This window comes from Pantherophis guttatus, chromosome 7 (assembly GCF_059756535.1).
Source record: "Pantherophis guttatus breed Tessera chromosome 7, ASM5975653v1, whole genome shotgun sequence".
NCBI lineage: Eukaryota > Metazoa > Chordata > Lepidosauria > Squamata > Colubridae > Pantherophis > Pantherophis guttatus.
In genome coordinates this window covers 33,282,048-33,301,453 of record NC_142069.1, presented here as the reverse complement: position 1 = coordinate 33,301,453, position 19,406 = coordinate 33,282,048, and the positions used below count along the sequence as shown (strand labels likewise).

Sequence of the window (19,406 nt, the reverse complement as noted above, 5' to 3'; positions counted from 1 at the left end):
TCTAAGAATACAAGCAGTTCCAATAAAAGTGATTTTTTTTGTAAAATTAGAATATTTAGATTGATAAATTCTATATTTCCAGATATTGAGAAAACCCTTTAGGTATTTCTCCAAGGGCTCCAATCACAGTATAACAACGGATTTCTTTTTCCATAAGCTTTCAAATTCAATCTGCAAGTCCTGGTATTTTGTAGTTTTTTCCAATTGTTTTTCCTAAATCTTTTCAGAAACTTTTATATAGGGATGTTATGAACAAGATGCCTGTCTGTTTGGATCTTAAAGACACACAAGAACTTAACTCATTCATTTTCCAGAACTTTCTCAACTTGATGGTCGTAGTTGTTTTTACTACAGTCAAGTCCAGTCCACACCTCTGGCAAAAGCTTCCAATAAATAATTCTGACAACTCAGTCAGAAGTCACTTTGTGAAATTTTGCTGCAACCAAATGGTCAATTATTTCACCTTTTTACTACAGGGCAATATTTGCTGCTGTTTGTTACATGATGAAATTTTGACATCTTGCAATTAATTGTCAAAGCTTGTTTTTGAGCCAGTAAAATAAAGCCCTTGGTTTCTTTCTTTAACACTGCTCATCTTAGCCAATTTGGGTTTTTGGTCACAATTTCCTTCTATATTCTTTACATATTGGCCATGCAGTGGCCATTCCAATTAACAAATTGGTTTTCAGTGTTTCTTTTCTATATTCAGCCTTCATCATTGTTGTTTTCAAGAAGCTTTCTTTGAGTGACTACCTTCAGCAAGAGTTCTTAGGAGCATGATGGCTCGCATGATTAGGATGGAGGGATGGAGGTTAACAAGCCCGTGTTCGAGACCTGAGTGCAGTCAGGGCAGGGTTGAGCTCTCATTCTTCACTCCAGCTCCTGCTGGAGGACATGAAAGGAGCTCCCAACTGGACATCCCCCAGACAACAGTGATGCTACCAGTTAAACCTTTCAACCTGGAAATGCCTCAGTGCTTCTGACACAAGTGCAAGCAAGCAAGAGTTCTTGGTTTTTCTTAATATAGTCATTTAGGTCAGGCTTTTCTTCCTCCACAGTTTGTTTTACCTTTAATGTCCTCTACCCCTCTCTTGGCAAACACAAGTTGATTAATTTCACTTTTGAGGTGTGGTGCATTTTCATTAATTTTCTTGTCTTCCAAGCCAAGTTATCAAGTTCCATCTGGGTCCAGTCAGCTATTTCTGCTGTATATTGAATAGCAGGGACTACCCAGATATTGTTTTTAATGTTTCCATCATTTAATTTTGATTTCAAAATTTTCCAAACTCATTTGAAACATTGGTAGAAATATTTTCTTTGACTTGATTCTGTAATAAATTGGAAGCTTTGAAAATTCCCAAATATTTCTGGCCTTCTGGTGCTACTGCCTTTATAAAATCTTCATTATTAAGCTGTATCTCCAACAGTTTCCCCTGCCTTTATGAATATGATTACACATTAATTGATTCCAAATCACACAGTCAGCCAGATATTTATACTGGATTTGGCCTTTTTTTCTACTTATCAAGTTCTTCCCAAGAACCTGGGTGCGGATGTTGTTTGATGATGCTACAGATATTGTCTCAGTATGCAAACTGCTCTACATAAAGCTGCCTTCCGCAGTTAGTTGATGGTGATTTTGTCAGTGCCAATGGTGTTCAACTGGTGTCCAGATGTTTTGGGATTTTGTTATTTTCCTCTGTCCCTGTATAATTTTATCGAGCTCTTGTTGCTCCTTGTAGAAGCCATATTTTTCTAGATCCTTTTTATATCTTGCCTGAATTTGCAGGTATGGCCACCAGTCTATATCTATTCCTTGTTGTTTTAACTCTTGGTTTGTTTTTAACTTCCCTTGAGCATCTAATAATTTTAAATTTTAACATACACACACATACCAGATTTAGAATATTGGGTATACCTAAAGTAAAATGTCATTTGTTGCTATTTGCATGCCATTTGGTCTTCAATTTTCTCCCTTGCTATTTTATTTTAATGGATATTCGATGTAAATAACATGAAAACTGTATATGTATAATATAAAAAATGCGAATCATTATTATCATTGAAATAAAATCAGCTCAGACTGATCAAGTCATATACTTGCTTTAACTTTTTTTTTTTAAGATTTGCTTTTTGCCTGACAAAGAAAGATTTTTCTACTTTGGAATAAGGCATATCCAACAGATCTCACTGACAAACAGATTTTAAAATATATTGTGCTGTTTTCTTTTTTCTTCTTCTCTCCACAGAATTCTTTGTTTTATAAAGAGCTGTTTCCAATAAAGGAGAATATTTGTAGCTCAGGGTTTGAAATAAGGAATTGTGGTACTCTTTGAGCTTGATGGTTTTCTTGCAGATGTTTATTACACAAACTAGGTAACATCATCCGTGTTAGCAGAATTCAAAAACAAATTCATTTTTCTCACTTTCTTTTTACACTAGGACTCTAGTCCAAAGAAGGAGCAGAGAGCATGTCCCCCTTTTACTTCAGCTTGTGTTCCTGCTTCAAGTACTAGCACACCTATGAATGCTGTAACCAGCTTTATTCCAGCTCCAGAGACAATTTGCCTAGATGACTCACTGGATGAAGATCTGTCATTTAATCCGCCTTCACTGGATTCTGTTTCTGATGCTCTGGCTGCTATTAATAATGGGGTCAAGAGTTCTTCTGTTGTGTCCCCTGTAGACACATCTGCTTCAAGACCTCGGGCCGGGCTAAGAGAAGAGAAGTTAGCAAGCATAATGAGCAAATTACCTCTGTCATCCTCAAAAAAGATAGAGGCTGTTCAAACACAACATTCATCAAGTCTTATAGCTGGACACACAGGACCAGTACCAAAGAAATCCCAGGATTTGCTTCAGACTGGTATCTCTTCAGGCCTTATTGCTGGATCTTCAATTCAAAATCCCAAGGTTTCCTTGGAACCATTGCCAGCCAAGCTTCTGCAGCAAGGATTACAGCGGTCAAGTCAAATACAAGCTGCTTCTTCCCAGACCCATATTTCTTCCTCCTGCAAAGGACAAGCTACAGCTTCTCCTACTTCACAAAGGCCAAAGGATACAGTTATGCTTGTAACCTCCTCAGAAGTCCAAAGCTGTGGTCCCTCAACAGTACAAGTGGCAAAAGTTCACCAGCAGCCCACTGCCCAACAAAAATATGTGTCTCCTCTGCAAGTTACTATTAGTAAATCTCAAACCAATCCTGTGGTAAAATTAAGTAGCAATCCCAAACTTTCCTGTTCTTCCCCAGTAACCAAGACTTCAGATAAACCAGTAGTATACCGCCTTCCTTTGTCTAATGCCACCTCTGGGAGTTCCCAAATGGTTCACCCACTTGTGTCTCGGACAACATCCTGCACCTCTACCTCTAGTAATTATTTGGCCAAGGCCATGGTATCACATGTTTCTGCCCAGGGTTTCAAGCCTCCTTTCTCCATGGTTCCCTCTCCTAAACCAGCTGTCTCTCCCAAACCTTCAGCGCCCAAGCCTTCTGTAACATCCAAACCTACTACATCCCTTAAACTGCCCTCATCTAAGTCCACCTCTACAATCAAGCCCATGTCATCATCTAGTTCTTCCAGTCCAAGTACACTAGTATCCCAGAACAGTCACTCCAACAACAACAATTCCCTTCATAAACAGTCCAGTGGAGTAAGTGTCAACCGACAATCTTCCACAATTAATTTACTTTCCTCTAACCGAACCTCAGGCTTTCAACCAGCAAAGAATCCTCAAGCTCCTTCTAAATTATCCAGTTCCTCTGCCTCTGCAACTGCTGGCAAAAATAACATGAGTGGAGTTGGATTGAATGTACCTATCAATAGGGGAAGCAGCTTAAATGCAAGTGGGGCTAGTAGAACTAATCCCTCTGGAGCAGCAGGAAGTGGAGCACAGGGTGCTACTAAACAGTTATCAACTCCACATAGACCATCTTCTGCCTCAGGGTCTACAGTTATACCAGCCAGTGTACAGGTATGTACTGAATCTGAAGCTGAATTTAAGATATAATATACTGTACATATTAACTATTAAATTGTGAATTGTAGTAATGAATGCAAATGTGTATGGGTTTAGAAATAAGTCCACTCAGTGTAATAGGATTTACTTCAAGGAAAAAAAATATTGAACCCTAGATTTCTGTTTTGATGCAGTTACACATTTAAGATATAGTTTGTTAAACAAGTTACAATGGCCAGGTTCATACATAACAGTGGCCCATAATGGGTGACTGAGTTTGTATATAACATTAAGGCAAAAAAACTACCACAAAGGATTTCTTGTAAATAGAAAACAGGGTTGTGTTTACCAATATGAATTCCTATAGTTACTAGAAGATGGAATTTATTATAAAACAACTTTATGTTCAGTATTTTACAATAACTGACACTCTAGGATTTAATACATAAAGACAAAAATTAATTTCTAGTATATTTATTTGTATCTTAAGACTTTTTACTGTGACTGTTATAAACACTCTGCAGAGCAAATTACTAGAAAAGCAAAAAAAATTGAATGCAATAATTTAGATGGATGAATTACTTTATTTACAGAATAATCCTAATCCCTTGAAAATTACAGCTGCTTGAGAAAAGTTGTATGGGTGGTAAACCTATCACTTTTTTGTGATGTTTAAACTGAGTTTTTCTTTCTTTACTTTCCTTCCCTATCTAGTTAACCACTTCTAACCTCATTCCTATCTAGTTTCCTTATCTTTGTTTCACTTTCATTCATTTTCTTAGAGCTATTCCTCCACTTCAACCTAACACTTTTTGATATTTTTCCTTTTTATGTTTTGGGGGCCTTTTAAAGGGATGTATGCGTTCTTCTTTGTGTGTGTAAATAGGGTATTTGAGTTTTGAGTGAAAATAAAAACACTCTTGAGTCAAACTTGAGTCAAACTTAAATAACATCCATGCAACTTTTTTGGCAATATTATGGATTGCCACTGCCTTCACAAAAATGTTATACTTAGTTGGCCAACCTTTCCTAAAGTAAGCACCTTTGTTGAATAACAATATTTAGCATAATTGCAGTCAAGCTTTATATCAGGACAGAGCAATAAATGTCAGGTCTCCAGACACTTAACCCTTTAGCAATCGACTAAACTTGGCAGAAGACTCTCAGGTATGACAGTTAAAGTAGAATATTGTAGATAAGAATTAAATATGTTAGCGTATACAACAAATCAAAGCCTTTATATAGGTGTGTACTCTAGAATTTAAACGCTAGACTTTTTCCTCCTGCCTTCTGAGTTCATGGATATTTGGACATAGGTGAAATATTTTTATTTGTAGCTCTCTCTCTTTTTCAGCCCTTATGACAGATCCTCTCTATTTTCTTCTTCCTATTCCCCCGAAGTGAAACCCTTTCTTGATCATGAATGGCTGGAAGGTATTGTGCCCATCTTCTGTTTCTTTAACACTTGAAGTATACGAGATTTCCAGTCGCTCCTTCTATCCTATGAGTTTAGCTAAAAGGGAAGTAGAATTTCCATTTCTTCTTTAGTTGCAACTGTCAAGATTCCCTCTTTTAAATGCTTGCATTCCCCCCCCCCCATTCATTCAGCTGGACATCTCAGTTCATCACATAGTAACTGATTATTCATGTCTTGTTTCTTGAAAAAAGACTCATAACTTGGCTAAAGTAGCTTTTCCATTGCAGACTAGATTGAATCTATATAGGAATCAAAACACCTTCTCTTTGTTTATCCAAGATTTGCTAAGTTTTCTTTCTACTTCTCACAGTCAAAGGGGATATTTCATAACTCTCTTCCAGCCCATGGGAGGACAGAAGGCATGTGTTGACCCAAAGAAGAGCTTTGTGGTTAAAGTGTTGGCAGTCACTGAGCACTTAAATTCTAATCTACTCTTAGCTGTGGAATTTCTCATGTGACTTTGGTTACAGTTCTCCCATGCCCCCAAAAAGCGGAGAACAAGGGGTTCCCTGAAGGTTGTCTATCTAACCCTGCACTTATGAACCCTGTTTTTGCTGAATTTGATCAGTCAAGGAAAGACTTTCTGTTCTGCCCTTAGGAGTCTGAGACTTAGGACTAGCTAGATATCAAGGAAGGGGCACTGACGTTTTCTGGGTGGAGAATGGAGATTGGAGGGTCATAAGGTAAGAAATATTCTAGCTTACATGATAAAATAGTCCAACATTAGAAATTCAAAGGTGCATTTTTCTAGCTTAGCAGAGGGACTGCATTTATGAGTCCAAGACCTCGATGCACTTGATCAGGGTAGAGAGCAGGATCCTTCAAGTAAATCAATAAATCTTCTAGATGCAGAATTAAAGCTGCCCCCCCCCCCAAAAAAAACCCTATGAGAAATGTGGTTCATAATTTCTTGAAGATTAGTGGCTCATTAACCAATCTGAAGGCCACTGTAAAATTCACATTTTATTCTATTTATTCTATTCCATTCTATTCTATTCTATTTATTCTCAAAATGGTGAGAATAGAACAGAAGTGATGGCACAAGGGAAAAAACTGTCTTCGTGTCTAGTTGTCTTGGTATGCAATGCCCTATTGCAGTGTCCTTGAGGGGAGGAGTTCAAACAATTTATGTCCAAGATGTGAGTGGTCTGTAGATAATTCTCAGCCCTCCTCCTGACCTGCTGATTATACAGATCTTCTATGGAAGGCAGTCTGGTTGCAATTGTTCTTTCTGTAGTCCTAAGTATCATTTGGAATCTGTACCTGTCCTGTTTGGTTGCTGTACCAAACTGGACAGTTATCAAAATACATATAATAGATTCAATAATCCCTCTGCAAAACTATATCAACAGCTTCTGGGGCAGTCTGAACTTCCTGGGTTGATCCTTTGTTGTGCCTTTCTAATGGTGGTTCTAGTGTTAAGTGTCCATTTCACATCCTGGGAGATTATAGGACCCCAAAACTTGAAGGACTCTCTGCTGATATTGTGGTGTTGAATATAGTAAGACAGGGGTCCCCAACCCCTGGGCTGTGGCCTGCTACCAGGCTAGTTGGGAATTGGGCCGCCAAAGTGGCGGGCGAGCATGCAAAGCTTCATTTGCACATGCATGGGATTTAGATGTGTGCATGAAACCATTCTACCCTGCTGTCAAAGCTGGTTGCAGAACCAAAAAGGTTGGAGACCCCTGTAGTAAGAGGTGGTAGAATAGAAGGGCTACTCCTAAAATCCATTCTCATCTCTACAGTTTTAAGCATGTTCAACTCCAGATTGTTCTAGCTTCACCACAGGGCCCATTCCCATCTATATGCAGACCCATCATTGTCTCAAATGAGCTGAGTGATTGTTGTATCATCTGCAAATTTCAGTATTTTAACAGAGGAATCCCTAGAAATGCAGTCATTGGTATAAAGCGAGAAGATCAAGATGTAGTGTAGTGCCATATTGTAGTGCAGTTCCATCATCTGCAGATATACTGTATTTGCTCAGTAGGCAAATTGCAAAGGGTCTAACAGTGGATCCGTGATGACTTTCAGGTAGGTTAGTGCTAACCTCTCATAGGTCTTCATAACTACAGATGTCAGAGCAACCAGCCTATAGTCATTTAAACCCCAATCAAGATGAATGAAGAAAACTCACGTGGAGCATAAAAAGGTTTACAATTGATGAATAGTGTCTCTATATCCACACTGCAAAATTTCTTTAGTACTGTGACATTATTACATCAGCAGATATTAGCATAGAAGCAGATTCCCCCTCCTTTTTTACTGGATGTTTCTGTAACCTAATCTGCCCTTTGAATCTAAAACCTTGTGTTTCAGCTCCTTCCCTCACATCCTGGACATAAACTGTTTCAACTCCACTCCTCGGGACGCATTGCATACCAAAACAACTAGACACAGGGACAGTTTTTCCCCTTATTTCCCTCTGCTGAACACCTAATTCCCACAGCACTGTCTTTTGTCTAAGGATATATACCCATGTTGTATGGCTGTAGTAGTAGTATTATTATCCTTCCCGTTTTCTTTACTACTACCTCTTACTGGTATTATTATTATGATTATTAGTACTCTGTTGCTTTGCATGTACACAGAGAACTTTTGCACTGGAGATGAATTCCTTGTGTGTCTAATCATACTTGGCGAATAAACTGTTTTGTTTTGTTCTGTTCTGTTCTGTTCTGTTCTTGATAGTCTCACTGAGCCAAGTTTCTGTAAAGCAGAAAATGGCTAAATTAGAAAAATTAGGGTTCCTATTTAGAGGGAGAAGTTCATCCATTGACAAACCTACATTCATTATTGAATGTAGATTTGTTAGATGAAGCAATGGGAGTGGAATCCTAAGCCCCCCTCCTCAGTCTCACACCAGCATGCTTCCTCTTTTTCAGTTCCTTTATATTCTCCAGCCATGGAAGAGAACTGTTGCTTCTCTGATCATAATATCCACATAACTTCTTTCTGCGTTTGCAGAGACGGGAGAAACCAGAGGAAGAATATTCTTAGAAAGTTGTCTGATGTTCAGAAACTCATTTTTGAAAAATGAGAATATCGAAAACACAAGAGAGCATTTCACCAAGGCTGCCATCAGTGGCGCCATCTTGAGGATCTTGAATGAATCCTGAAGATACATTTTGACAATGAAAGGCAGATTAATATGCATGACTTACCTTTTTCATGCAAATCAAATTGTACACCCCTCACAGTTTAATTTTGGTAAAAATATGCTTTCTTCAGACGTACCAAATTGTTGCTGAGTTCAAAAACCAGTAACTGTGGACTTCATGTAGAGAGCTATTTTTCCTGATAGAAAAAGTTAGGATTGCTCATCAGCTGAGCAAAGGGGAAGATTAAGCTACTAGGTGCTCTGTTGGCTGCTGTTGTGGGAGAACTGATACACCAAAGTGACCTCAACCCTTTTAACTTTCTGGAGGTTCCTCAAGACCAGATTGGATCAGCAGGCCTCAGGAGACTGGAGAAATACTGAGATGACTCCTGTGTAATTAACACATGTTTTTTAAATTCTGTTTTAGTTTTGTGCTTTCTATAATTTTAAAGTTTTTAATGTTAATAATATTATTACCGGTAATTTGTATATATGTTTTTGACTTTGTTGTACACTTCCCAGAGTCATTGATTATGAGATGGGTGGTTATATAAGTGTGAAAAATAAATAAGTGTAGCTTTCAACAGTCCTCCTTTGGAAAGCTGCTCCTAGGGTAAGAGCCCAAAGGGAGAAGACTTTAGCTCATAACCACAGTGAGAGCAGAGTATTGTGGGAGAAAGGTTCAGATGAAAGCTAATAGATTAAGGATCATTGTTTATTATAGTTGGTGAGTATATGTGGGGTGGAGGAGCAAGAATGGGATTTTAATTCCATATGACCCTTTTTTATGTGTGGTTGGGCTTCTACCTTTGGAACTAAACAAACAACAAAATGAGAAAGATTTATAACATGCTTCTAAGCAGGCCACAATCCAACCACAGTAAAAAATTAATTTTAAAAAAGTATCAATAATCAAAACTACATGAAAATAATACAAGCTACATATAACATGTTTTATTTATTTACGTATGAAAATAAAATACTTACACAGCAGTAAAATCCTAAATCTATAGGCACTATAATCTAACCTATAATCTGGCATCCCTACTGTCTAACTTACTTAGTGGGATTGTCAGAAACACACAACCCTACCATCTTAACTACCAACCATGATTGTCAACATCTGTTCACAACTGTTTTTATCACTCAGTCTATTACATAAGTAAGTTTGCACATACTTCTTTAAAATGTTGGTGGAGGCAATAAAACATCAGGGGGTTTTATAGGCAGAGGAAGTAATTTTCACAGGAATCAGCTACTTTACAGGAGAGAGGGCACTAACTGTTAAAGGAAGGGCAGTTTGGTCCCACTCCAAGTACCTCTGTCACCTTCCTGGGTTCTGAATACAGCACTGCTAGTGACCTTGTTATCCAACTATTGCTAATTAATGCCAGGCCAAATTGCAATATGTTCACATCCATTTTTGGTAGATCAGAAATCTTGTTAGGTACAGATAGGTATATTGTTCAGGCCACGTTTAGATATCACAGCAGCTATGACTGCAAGGTAGTTGGTACTGGAATTTTCCAGACTTACTTTGCTGGGTGATTTCAGTTCCAGTGCCTTGAAAGTTGGCTCCAGTTCTACTCAGGATTTCATAGTCTCCATGGAGATAATGGCCTTCTTTCAGCTGCTTTCTGCCACAACACATATGAATGACATGGTATTTAACATGGTATGTGATGGTCTGATGACTAGAATTTATGGTCTCCCAATTTCTAGCCTGTTGCCTTAACCACTACACCAGACTAGCTTTCAGTGATAGAAGTAAAAAGAGTTAGACTTTATACCATGAAATGGTGGTAATTGTAACTTTCCAGAAACAGTCCCTTATTCAGTAATAAGCCTTACCTGGTATATAACTCTCACAAAAAAGCACGTGTAATCTTTATTATGGAGAAGAATAAAGACTTTTTTTTACAGATTTATGCTACGTGGAGCAAAGAAGCCAACATTTTATAAGCCTGTGTTCCAGAGCTTTTTCTTCCAATTTTCCAAAGCAATGCTTGCTGTGGTTTTGATGGCCTTAAGTGGCAGCTGAACTATGATTATGTAATATTTCTGTCTAGCTAGGGAACCAGTGGTTGCCACCTCACCAAACTTACTTTTTACATTTGCACTGTCAGTTATATTTATCGCAAGAAAAAAGAGCCGACCAACATTTGCTATCACTTAAATTATATCATGAATTAAGTAAGAAATGAATAAGCTTTCCTATAAAATATTGTTTCTAATGAATGTGAGAGAAAATAATACTTAAATACCTTTAGTATGCTTTGAGTTGCTTCCAAAAACCTTTAAAACATTTTTAAAATAACATCTATCTATGTAGTCAACAACAGGTGCATCATTACTGGCAAATGCTTCACCTTTGACTCTCATGGCATCACCATTGTCTGTAACCAGTCAGAATGTGACATCTACTCCATTGACTCCTTTTGGGATGCTGGGGAGTCTTGTTCCAGTGACTATGCCTTTTCAGTTTCCATTGGAGCTTCTTAGCTTTGGAACAGACACGGCTGGAGTGACAGCCACCTCGGGATCTACCTCAGCAGCTTTCCACCATAGTATAACTCAGAGTAAGTAAAACTGTTGTTATTGTTGGTTTTTTTTTTTTTTTTTTACTATTTTTCAGTTAATTCTTCTTTATCAATGGCAAATTCTTTGAATTTTCTGCATTTGTTGGGAAATTAGTTTGTTGTTTATGCCTATAATTATTTCTCATTCTCTTGGTGGCTTAATTGTCTCAGTTATGATGTGGCTGTTAGAAGGTATTAGATGTCTTGACTAGATGATTGGGTTGACTGCACAAGTGCATGACTATGAGTATCCCAAAAGTGCTTTTTCAAGCGTCAACTGGATTGTTTGGTTTTTCTTTGACGACGTTCAGCTTCAGCTCTGAAGCTGGATGGCAGGGAATGGAAGGATTTATACTGCTTGAAGACAGCTGATCATTTGCATTCTTTTAGCAGGTCTTTAAGGTCACCTGGAGGTTTATGAATCATCAGGGTCACCTGAGTGATGCAAATGGGTGTGGAGGCTTCTTGGAATTATTGAAAGGACTGTGTGAGATTGGAGAGAGATGATGTCGTATCCCTCCCCCTCTGTTGAGAGAGGGCTGTTCAATTTTGACATAATCCCTCTTTCAAACCAGCGATCCACTCTGTTCAAAATATGGACTTTGTTGTCTTCAAAAGAGTGGCCTGTGTCTTTTAAATGCAGATGGACTGCTGAATCTAGTCTTGATGTGTTTTGTTCTCCTATGTTGTGCCATGCACAACACATCAGGACTAGATTCAGCAGTCCATCTGCATTTAAAAGACACAGGCCACTCTTTTGAAGACAACAAAGTCCATATTCAACCTTTATGCTAACAGGCAATTTATCTTTGGAGCAAGCCTATAATTAGGTACCACCAAGTCAGTTTCAGCTATTTGTGACTATATGGATAAATGCTCTCTATTGTGACTACTGTTTAATAACTTGTAGTTCTTCCAAATTCATTCTGTAATTTCTTTGATTCTATCTATCCATCTTATCCATAGTTGTTTTCTATTTACCTCGACATCACCAATTTCTTTTCTAACAACTGCTTGAATTACTGCTGAAGCATACTAGTTTCTAGTTGCAGATCATTGCAGTAGGGAAGAAGACAACCTTTATTGGTCCAGGACTATTTGATTGATTCTTGTTTTTAGTAAACATCTGCTTTCAAACAAATCTATAGTTTGAAGGCATTCATTCATTCATTAAATTTTATCCACTTTTCTGTTTGTGTGTGTTTCCTTCTCAGTGTTTAGTTTTATACTGTGCATTAGGTGTGAAGTAGGTGAACACTACACCGCTGGAGATGAAATCCACTCCCATACTCCTGGCCTTCTGGAAGAGCCTTAAAACCAGGCGCTACCAGCTGTCCTGAGTCCCTGATAGAGGCATACTACATTGGGAGTGGCTGATGGATATAAAGAAGATCCCTACCCCCATGTTGCCCATCCTCTTAGTTTTAGATTCTTCTTTAATCCTCTTAATTTTAATCATTTTGAAATCTTTTTTAACTTTTTATTATATTGTAAGCTGACAAGAGTCACTGTAACAGTGAAATAGGCGGCCTATAAATTAAATAAGTAAAAACTTATTTTTACTTGTAAATTCTTCAGATCATATTTTGCTAGTATACCTATCCTCTCTAATTATCTAAGCTTAACTTGTACATTTGAAATAATTCATAATCTTTTCTACAATCTGCATCTCGCTGATGTGATGCTATTGCTCCTTATTTTGCTTCTTGTACATATATTTTGACTCTAAAGAACTTGTATTTTTGTTCAATTCAATTGACATCATCAAAGTGACCAATCTTGTAGTTTTGGACTGGCAAGATAGTAATTGCTTAAAGTCATCCACTTGAATTTTTAAATCCCAAACTTTAGTACTGCACCATTAAATAACTAAACTTGCTGTCTACAGAGAGGCACAAAAAACTATGACCATGTTAATTTTATGATTATATCTGGGTTGTTGTTTTTTTTCCTTTTGTGTACCATGTCAGATTTATTGAAGGGTTTACAGTCAGGAGCTCAGCATTCAGCAGCACTGTCTCATACATCTCTGCCTGCTCATTTACAGCAAGCTTATTCAGGTAAGAAAATATATTTTTTCACTTTTTTAAAGAGAAACCAGCTGTCTCACAGTATAGTTTCTACAGTGATAAAAATTTCTTAAGACCAGTTTTCACAATGCAACAACTTTCTCAGAACCATGGCGGGATTCCCTTTACTCAATGTGAATCTCTTAGAGATGCTCTAATTTGACTTGAACAGGAGATTGGATTCAGTTACTCGAATAAACCCTTCCAATTCTAACATGTTTTCCATGAAATATGCCCAAAGCATGGGAGAAAGTACTATTCAACAATTTTGTTACAGACATAATTCTCCACTTGGGTTAAGCCTTAATTTCCCCCCCATTCAGGTGTATCTCATCCTTCTTGTCATTACTGGGAGAGAATATGAAATACGGTGTAGCCTTTGGTAATTGCCTGATCAGTTCTAAGAAAAAACATTCTGTTGAAACATGATTAAAAAGGATCAAAGTTCAAGACTATTGAATTTAATGGTACTGCTTCTGCAGTCAGATGCTAGGGTGATTTATATGGGTTGGGGGGTCATATATTGCACTAAATCATGGTTTGTTGTTACCCTGATTTGTGAAACAAATCATAGTGGTCTAACTCACTTATAAAGTAAACCCCAAACCATAGTATACAGTGACAATGACTAGTCAGTTTTTTAAAAACCCATACATTATAGCCTAGCATGAACAAGTCTTTTTGTAAGTGTTGAATACTTTGATTTTTGTGTATACTAATTTTAAATTCATTCTTAAGGAAGGTTGTTATGACCATGCTGAGTAGGCAAAAAAGAAAAGACAGATAAAAGAAAAAGAATCAAGACAAGTATAAATGGTTTCAATATCACTTCACCTCCGCTTAATTAACATATAAAATCTCTTCATCCCACAATCCCTCATTTTAATCATAGGCAAGTCCAAAAAGCAATGACTTTTCCAATCCTATTGTCCACAAAGTTTCCAAACACAGCCCTAAAATAATATTAATTAACAAATATAAAACTCATACTTCCATACCTATTTATTTATTTTTATCCCATTTTACATGCTCCAGGGTTCAGTTCTCTCTGTTCTTTAATGCCTACTTGAAAGTGCTGGGAGATGATTATACCCAATTATACATCACCATCCTGGGCTGTGTTAGCAATACGGTATGATTGAAGCCTTTTCTAGGTGTTTGAACTCAACCAAGAAATAGTTGCTATTTTTTTAATCAAGACTTTCACCCACATGGCTGTTTCTTGGAGACATAACACTGGCTTTGAGGAAGAGCAAGTCTGTGACTCAGGGGTTCTCTTGGATTCACGGGTGAGAAACAGGGACTGCAGTGTGCCAAATGCCTCGAAGGTCAGGAGGAAGAGATACTAGGAAGGCAATGATCAGATAAAAGGGTCTTGAGCTCAGGTGAAGAAAGTAATGTGAGAAAAAAATCCTCTCTAGTTCTCACAGAGCTAGAGGGGAGGAGGAAGCAGATCAGATTTGCAAGATTTTTTTTTTACTGCATCTGTTACAGTAAGAGTAATTCTTGCTTGACATTAATGTTTGAGCCTGATCTACTTTATAGAACAGACAAGCACTTTACATGAGACTGCCTCTAAAAATCACTTTGAAAAAGGCAGCAATCTGCCTGTTAACTGGCAGTGGAAGTCAGCAACACATTGTACCTGTGCTGTGGTCCCTGGTTTAATTTCCTGTAACTTTCTAGGTACAATTTAATTTAATTAATAAAAAATTTAAGCTTTTTTATCTATAAAGCTTAACTTGGCTTGGCATCAAGTTACCTCAATAAACACTTCCTCCAGATAGAGTTGGCCTACATAATATGTACATTCTGGGAAAAATTGCTTGCGATTCTTTATTTTTATAAAGTTGCGGGGATTGCAGCTAGAAGTTGTTTCTCTTTCATGACCTCCATATTATGAAATAGGCTTCCCATGAAAGCTAGATTCACTTTAGTATTCAAAAGTAAATTAAATTAACTATTAAGATGATACTATCATGGGATCTTTTAAATGTTTCTTCAATTTAGCTTGACTGTTGATTGATTGTGGCTATCTATGTGTTTGCTTGTTTATACTTCAGACTTTTTTTAACCAAGGATATTGATTTTCTATATTTTGTGTACCACCAAGGATCATATGATTGCAGTGATAGAAAAATTAATAAATCATCATTTCTCTTTTATGAATTGCTTTCTCTTTTTCATCCTCAATTCTAGATGGCCAAAGCAAAGTGGATGCTAAGTTACAGAGGAAAACCCAGTGATGTCCTGCTAAATAAGGGAGTAAACGTGGTTCTACTTTGCTGATGGAGAATGACCAGTTGGGAAAGTGCTTACATGGACACAGAGCTGCTGTTTCTGTCAATGTTTACATATTCTGATCCTAAGCACTGTGGTGAGGACAAAAACAAAAATACTTGATCAAAGAGAGAAGAAAAAGGAGGAAAGTGTTCTTATAAAATAATTCATAGTTTGATTTTGTTTTTAGGACAGTTCTCAAAGCCTTTTATCCCAATTATCTCAGAAAGGGTTGGCCAAACAGGTTCAGTTGTCAAACCTACAGCAACCCAAACCTTTTTGCAGGCTGATGTCTGATAAAGGAACTATAAAAGGAAACTAAAGTAGACATCTGTATCCACCATGCAAGTAAGGCCATCCATCCTGTTCAGCCATGTGGAGGCTTCAGGAAAGTCTTCAAGCTATAGCAGTTAGAAACATTCTCTGCAAGTTTGAATAAGGTGGAAGTATAGAGGAGAAAAAGTGTTTTATATCAGCATAAAAGGAAGTCTGCATTTTCTCTACCCAAAATCAAGGCTGCTTGTTTGCTCTTTGAAGAGCCTGAAGATTATACAAAATTTGCTTTGGGTAATATTTTCCCTAGATACTGTAACTGATCAGGACAGAGATTTTTCTATTTCAGATAAAGATTTAAAAAATGGTGAGTGTTTTGTAATCACATTTCAGTGGAACTTAAAATCTTCCTTTTAGTATCAAAATTTCAGATATAAGATTAGCATGAATTGGCTTTATCATAGCATAGCTTTGTTTTCAATACCTTTGATGGAAGGTTTATTTTATCACTTTTAGATTTGCTGAACCATTTCAGAGTTGCCTTATTTTTCATATATTGATAGAATGTAGAAATATTCCGTTTCTCTCCTTTGTGAAGATAGTTTTGGATTCTTCCTCTTCTATTAGCTTTGAGAAGATATGTGCTGTATTGATTTCTTACAGCTTTTAAGTAAGACCTTTTATCAGAACTGTTCAAAGCTCTCTCCAAAGAGTATAGTTGAGGTGCCTTCTGTTTTGGCTTTAACATTCTTATTCCCAGTATTCTTTAAATCTGCTAAAATGGGAGATACTTGATTTGTTGTTGCTTGAACATACAACCTGTAGGCTGGCTTTGATTTTGAAACCATTATGTTAAGAGTCTAGGAAAGAAATGTAGGAACTGCTTTGTATTGCACTCATTAATTAATGCAGAAGAAATGTATTTCAGGATGTAATTCTGGGAGAAAAAGTCAAAACAATGTCACATTATGTTGTAAACGTTTCAGTGGAGGTCAGATCTAAAAATCATAGTTTAATCCCCAAACTAAAGCCTTTTCTATAATTTAAATCTGATATTTTATTTTTTAGTAAGAGTTGATTTTTTAAATATTCCTAGCGATATGGTCATCATCCAGAAGAAATATGTACATATGCCAGCATGTTTTGCTGGAGGCTTATTTAATTCCAACTGCAATCCCTTGTGCTGCTCTAAAGGGAAACCACATTTAAAAAAGACAACTAGCTGTATCTATTGAGCAGCATTAATTTCTACAGTATGAAACTCAGTAATATCTATAGCTTCTTATAGAATTCTATTTCTTATGTGCATATAGTTATACTGTTTGGTGGCCAAGATAACTCTTCTGCTGTTTTGTGACAGACATGTATTTAGTTACCAAGTTTACAAATATATGTTATTTCATCTTACAAAGCCAGGTAGCTAATCTTACTGATTCAGATTACTACTTATCATATTTGTAAAATGTGTATATTTAAATAATATATAATATAAACATAGTAACTGAATGTTGGGTTGACCCTATTAATTTTTTTACAAACTTGCACAAAATATGGATTAAAAATAGAGTCAAATCAATCTTGATACAAGGTAAACAAAGGGCTTTTTAAAAAGATAACTGATAGTTTGGTAGAAGAAACTACAAAGTTCAGAATGTTTTTTGCATCTGCAAAGCTTTTCTTTCTTCTCCCTTCAATATTAATTGGTTAATTTTATTCTCTTGATTGATTTACCTTCATTTCAAAGGTAAGCAAAATGTTCTCCATGAGCATATCCTACAAATAGCCAAATATACAGTTCTTACTGAGACTTACTGTTATCTAAGTTGTTTCCTTTTGGCAACTTCAGATCTGTGTATTTAAACATGTACACACACATGCACATATAAATAAAAAAAATACATTTGGAAGAAAAGATTTAAAATTTAAAAAATTATATTTGAAACAATGGTTTTAAAATATCATAAAAATGAAATTCTCTTAAAACAAGAGGCATAATAAGAGCCTGACATTCCATATTACATTATGAAAACTAAATATTAAGTAGTTAGTAACTTTTAGATTTAGTTATCTCTTATACAGAATGATAGAAAGTGTGAAAGGTAAAACATTTTAAAATATAGATTTACCTTTCAATTCCACACATTTGCCCCTTAGAAATAATACAGTACAGAATAGAATTAGTAGGAGTTATATGTTTCTGATTATGTTTTTCCATAAATTCAAAGCAAAATATTTGGTGGCAGAAAACGGTTTATGTTTATGTTAAAAGAGTGAAAATGTTCTCATAAAACCAAATAACACAAGTGGCTTTCTTATTGCTCTTCAATATTTCTTATGTAGAATTTAATGAAAGCACATTAATTGATTTGAGTTTATGATTCTTATTACATGGCATGCAATTGGGACCTCTTTGTTTTGCTAAACATATGAAGAGTGTTCAGCTTTTCAGCTTAATAGCAAACTGGAGTATCTGGAGACATAATGCCGTGAAAGAAGTGATAGAAGACAATTGCTCCTGAGATCTCAATAAAATAAGATTTTTATGATCAGAATAAATCTAAGTGATAACTCCGTGAGTTTCTCTACAATGGACATAAGGACATAAAGAAGATAATCAGAACTGAAAAGAGCAGATATAATATCAGCACTATTACAATGCAAGAAATATATACTTCCTGCACAGCAATTTTTAATTTAGATGTTTTTAACAGCCTAGTTTGTCTTAAAATGTATTTGGAGAGTTAAATAGCTCTTATGTTAAATCTGTTCAGTATTCACAAGCAATAAAAGGTAAAGTTTTCGTTTCTGAATTTAAATTGTTTTGAGGGTTAGGGCTAAAATAGTGATCTTACACTGAGCCTCAAATATAAGCAATAATTTTGACATACAGGTTTTGAATTTCAGAATCATTTAAATTATGTCTTTATTGTCCAATGGGGACAGTTAGCAATTCCGTAGGTTATCTTGGATCTTTATGAAGTATGGAGAAATGATATAAACAATGAACAAAGAACTGTCTTAACAATGCATACTTTCATCCCCAAGATAATATTTGATGGCTTAAAATCATTCCTTTTTCAGCCTTTCATATTGTCTTGTCTCTAGCAAGACAGATGGGAATGTTGAGTCAAAATCTCAGGTGTGGGTGCTGTGGGTTTGACATCTGTTTCCATGAAAATAGGGTTTAATTTATTCAGTAGGCTATGAATGAGGCAGGTAATCATGGTATACTTCTTCAAACTCTTAGCTGACTAATCTAACCTCCATTTAGCCTCTCCATTTGATCCAAAGCAGTTGATAATAAAATAATTCTCAAATCCCAAACTACCATCCCAAGCTACCATTATGACATTGAATCATAATCAGATGATAGTTTGTTAGGACTCAGTTATTTACTATGTTTGCTGCTACATTCATTAAAATATTTTTGATTATATTTATAAATACATTTAAATCTAGTTTACACAGTGATTTTTAGAACTGTTTGCCCAGAAAAAAAATTAGGATGTTAGTTTTTTGGAATGTTGACAAATGATAATTATTACTGTTATTTTTGAACTTTTCAGAATAGTAGTGCAGGAAAAAAATCATGTTAAATTTTGGAAAGTTTTTTTACCTAACTATTTACATAACTTGTTATGTTGGAGGTCACAGAACACTTTTTATTTTCC

General features: G+C 36.2%; 1 protein-coding gene across 2 annotated transcripts in view; it reads left to right on the top strand.

Annotated features, from left to right (window-relative positions):
* The window catches only part of UBN2 (ubinuclein 2), a 69,685-nt gene extending 51,150 nt beyond the window's left edge, over nucleotides 1-18,535 (top strand). Inside the window, exons 14-17 of one of the 2 annotated variants that reach the window (XM_034403018.2) lie at nucleotides 2,443-3,972; nucleotides 10,867-11,113; nucleotides 13,084-13,173; nucleotides 15,382-18,535. In XM_034403018.2, the coding sequence (XP_034258909.2) occupies nucleotides 2,443-3,972; nucleotides 10,867-11,113; nucleotides 13,084-13,173; nucleotides 15,382-15,428 (1,914 nt within the window). In that variant the 3' untranslated portion in view covers nucleotides 15,429-18,535. Of the gene's footprint in view, nucleotides 1-2,442; nucleotides 3,973-6,032; nucleotides 6,131-10,866; nucleotides 11,114-13,083; nucleotides 13,174-15,381 lie in introns of those variants that run through there. The other variant, XM_034403019.3, reaches the window with a different exon arrangement.
* The last annotated feature ends 871 nt before the right edge of the window (nucleotides 18,536-19,406 follow it).